Source organism: Solanum verrucosum, unplaced genomic scaffold, assembly GCF_900185275.1.
Source record: "Solanum verrucosum unplaced genomic scaffold, falcon-dt-bn FXZP01000114.1, whole genome shotgun sequence".
Taxonomy (NCBI): Eukaryota; Viridiplantae; Streptophyta; class Magnoliopsida; order Solanales; family Solanaceae; genus Solanum; species Solanum verrucosum.
Genome location: NW_026020769.1, coordinates 1,056,779 through 1,059,309, shown reverse-complemented (window position 1 = coordinate 1,059,309; position 2,531 = coordinate 1,056,779). Strand labels below are relative to the sequence as shown.

Below are 2,531 nucleotides of genomic sequence, written 5' to 3'. Positions count from 1 at the left end.
TCAAGGTATACTTTATATTGAAGAATCCTTCATATTATATCATCAACATTCATGAGTGTCATCAACACATCTCTGGATTTCCATACATCTCATAACTCAAACTTTAAAGCATCGATTCATCAATTCTCCATAGTTGGACATTTTGTCAAACACCTTGAAGGCATGTAATAGAATCAAAGAGCATGGAAAAATAGGGTAGTAATTATGCAACCAAACCAGTGAACAACCTACAACAACACCTTTACATTCATAATTAAACACCTCCACCATAAGTGGATCAAACCAAGCAAGAACAATTTTATCCCTAATATGAGATTAAGCCAACTTACCATCCTCCAAAGCCATAATAACCATTACTCAATTCCCAACAATTCTATCACCACAAGGTGATTCACCCATAATTTGCCCATAAGGCCACAATCCTCAATTCATCCATATACCAACAATTCATCAACATTAAATCATAGGCATTAAACCCACTTCATAAGCAAATTCAAGTCTTTTAATGAAAACATGGGTTCTTGAAGAAGTTTCATATAAAATCATCTTAAAATCATAAATACAATTTCAATTCACCAATATAATGACTTTGAAAACATTTTATCCATGAACCCATACCTAGAATAGAAAATAGAAATTTTGTTCTTTGAAGACTTTTGAAACCCTTTTTAATGGACTCCTTGAAGGAAAGATAATCAAGGATCAAGGGTCACCATACCTTTGCTATGATTCCCCAAGAAAATTGATGAAGAAAGCCTTGAATCCAAGCCCTAGCTCCAAGTTCTTCTTCTTCTTAATGAAGGATTGTAGAGAGGGAAATGTTTTTAGGGATGGGAATTGGATTATGGTATCTAGGAAATAATATAAGTCCTTTGAAAAAAAGGGTCCAACACTTAGAAAAATTTTCAGGCGGGTGAACAGTAATGAACAGTAACATTAGCTACTGGAATTTGCATTTTCTGCCGGACAGACTTTACGAAAATGGGCATAACTTCTTCGTCCGAACTCCGAATGAGATGAAACGAAGTGCGTTAGGTAGCTAACTCAAAGGGCTTTCCATGGATATATTATGGCCACCCAAATAATTTGTGTGCTAGGAGATATGACCCTCCAAAGTAGACCCTCGAAAAAGGCTTCACTTGGAAATTTCGGATTTTGATACGGTTGCTCTAAAATTTGGGTTAGACCTATTTCCCACTCAATTTGACCCCCTAAACAAGAATATGAAGTCGGATTTTCGAAAAACGAAACGAATCTTTTAGTATACCGCTAAACAAGTTTCTGGTAACTTCCAAAGCACATTTTTAAGAACTTTTGGGTCAAATTCAAATATAATCATTTCATTAAGTTCTCGACTCCAAACTCACATGTGAGGCTCTAGTTTCACTCTATCATTTTCCGAGTCGTTACAAAAGTATAGATTGTAAATGGTAGAGGGAGAAGTATAGGTAGAGGTAGAGGTACAAGTACAGGAGAAGGAACAGGTAGAGGAAGAGGAATGCCTCAAGAAAGAAATGTGAATGAAGGACTAGGTAGAGGAAAAGGAATGGCTCAACATAGTCAAACTAGTTCGGAACCAACCTACAGTGGAAAAGGCCTAGAAAGAGGGAAGAGACTAGTAGAACATGAGGACACCAGTGGAGGACAAACAAGACCTTTTAAAAGGCCAAGAATGGTAGGTGTTGGCATATACCAAGCTGAAGATGGATTTACAACTCTCAATGTAAGTTTACAATTGTCAATGCAAGCCTAAATGTCTTATATTTAAATGTGTTTTATTTGACTAAGCAGCCTGGATTGCCAAGTAGAAGAGTCATCAACACTGGTACCAAAGTGACAAAGAGGGTTGATGTTGTTACTGGTGATATTGGCTACACAGCAGTATGTGGATTCAAATGGAAGGGGAAGACAACTATTACTAGTAGCAACCTAGAAAGAATAAGGGCTGAAAAAGTTATCCAAACTAGGTCTGTAGCTGCTGCTACTGCTAACAGCCAAAGCCAAACAACTTCAAGTAGAAAGACTTCTGTGCCATGGAAGTTGGGCATTTTGAAGTTGTCTTGTTCATTTTGACAAACAAAATTTAATTATGTATATTTTGGTGCTGTTTTTGGTTGGAATCAAATTCAACTTTGTGTGTAACCAAGCAAAATTTGAATGATTATGTTGCAATGAAGTCCTCTTGTTGATCAGTTTTGTTGTTGCCTTTTTATTTGTAGTTGAACATATTTTTGAAGTTTCTCAAATGGTTGCCACAATAATATAGACAAGAGAAACAAATACATTAACAACTTGTTCAAATCATAACTATTCGACAACAAAGACCAGCAATAACTTGAGCATTCAACAACTTCCATCCTTCAAGTTACACACACCTACAACTAGCAAGATCAAGACAATTAGCTTCTAGTTACACACACCTACGACTTCAAAAATTTGAAAGTAACTAAAGATGTCTATGGCAATTTTGGTTGCACACACCTACAACTTCCATCCTTCACATTCTTGGTTAGACTTAAAAATAGAAAACA

General features: G+C 36.1%; 1 protein-coding gene across 1 annotated transcript; it reads left to right on the top strand.

Moving 5' to 3' along the window:
• The first annotated feature begins 1,498 nt into the window (after positions 1 to 1,498).
• LOC125812829 (uncharacterized) lies at positions 1,499 to 2,184 on the top strand. Its single transcript, XM_049492287.1, has 2 exons — positions 1,499 to 1,723; positions 1,792 to 2,184. Exons 1-2 carry the CDS (start codon positions 1,499 to 1,501, stop codon positions 2,071 to 2,073), a joined length of 507 nt encoding a protein of 168 aa, XP_049348244.1. The 3' UTR covers positions 2,074 to 2,184.
• Positions 2,185 to 2,531: the final 347 nt, after the last annotated feature.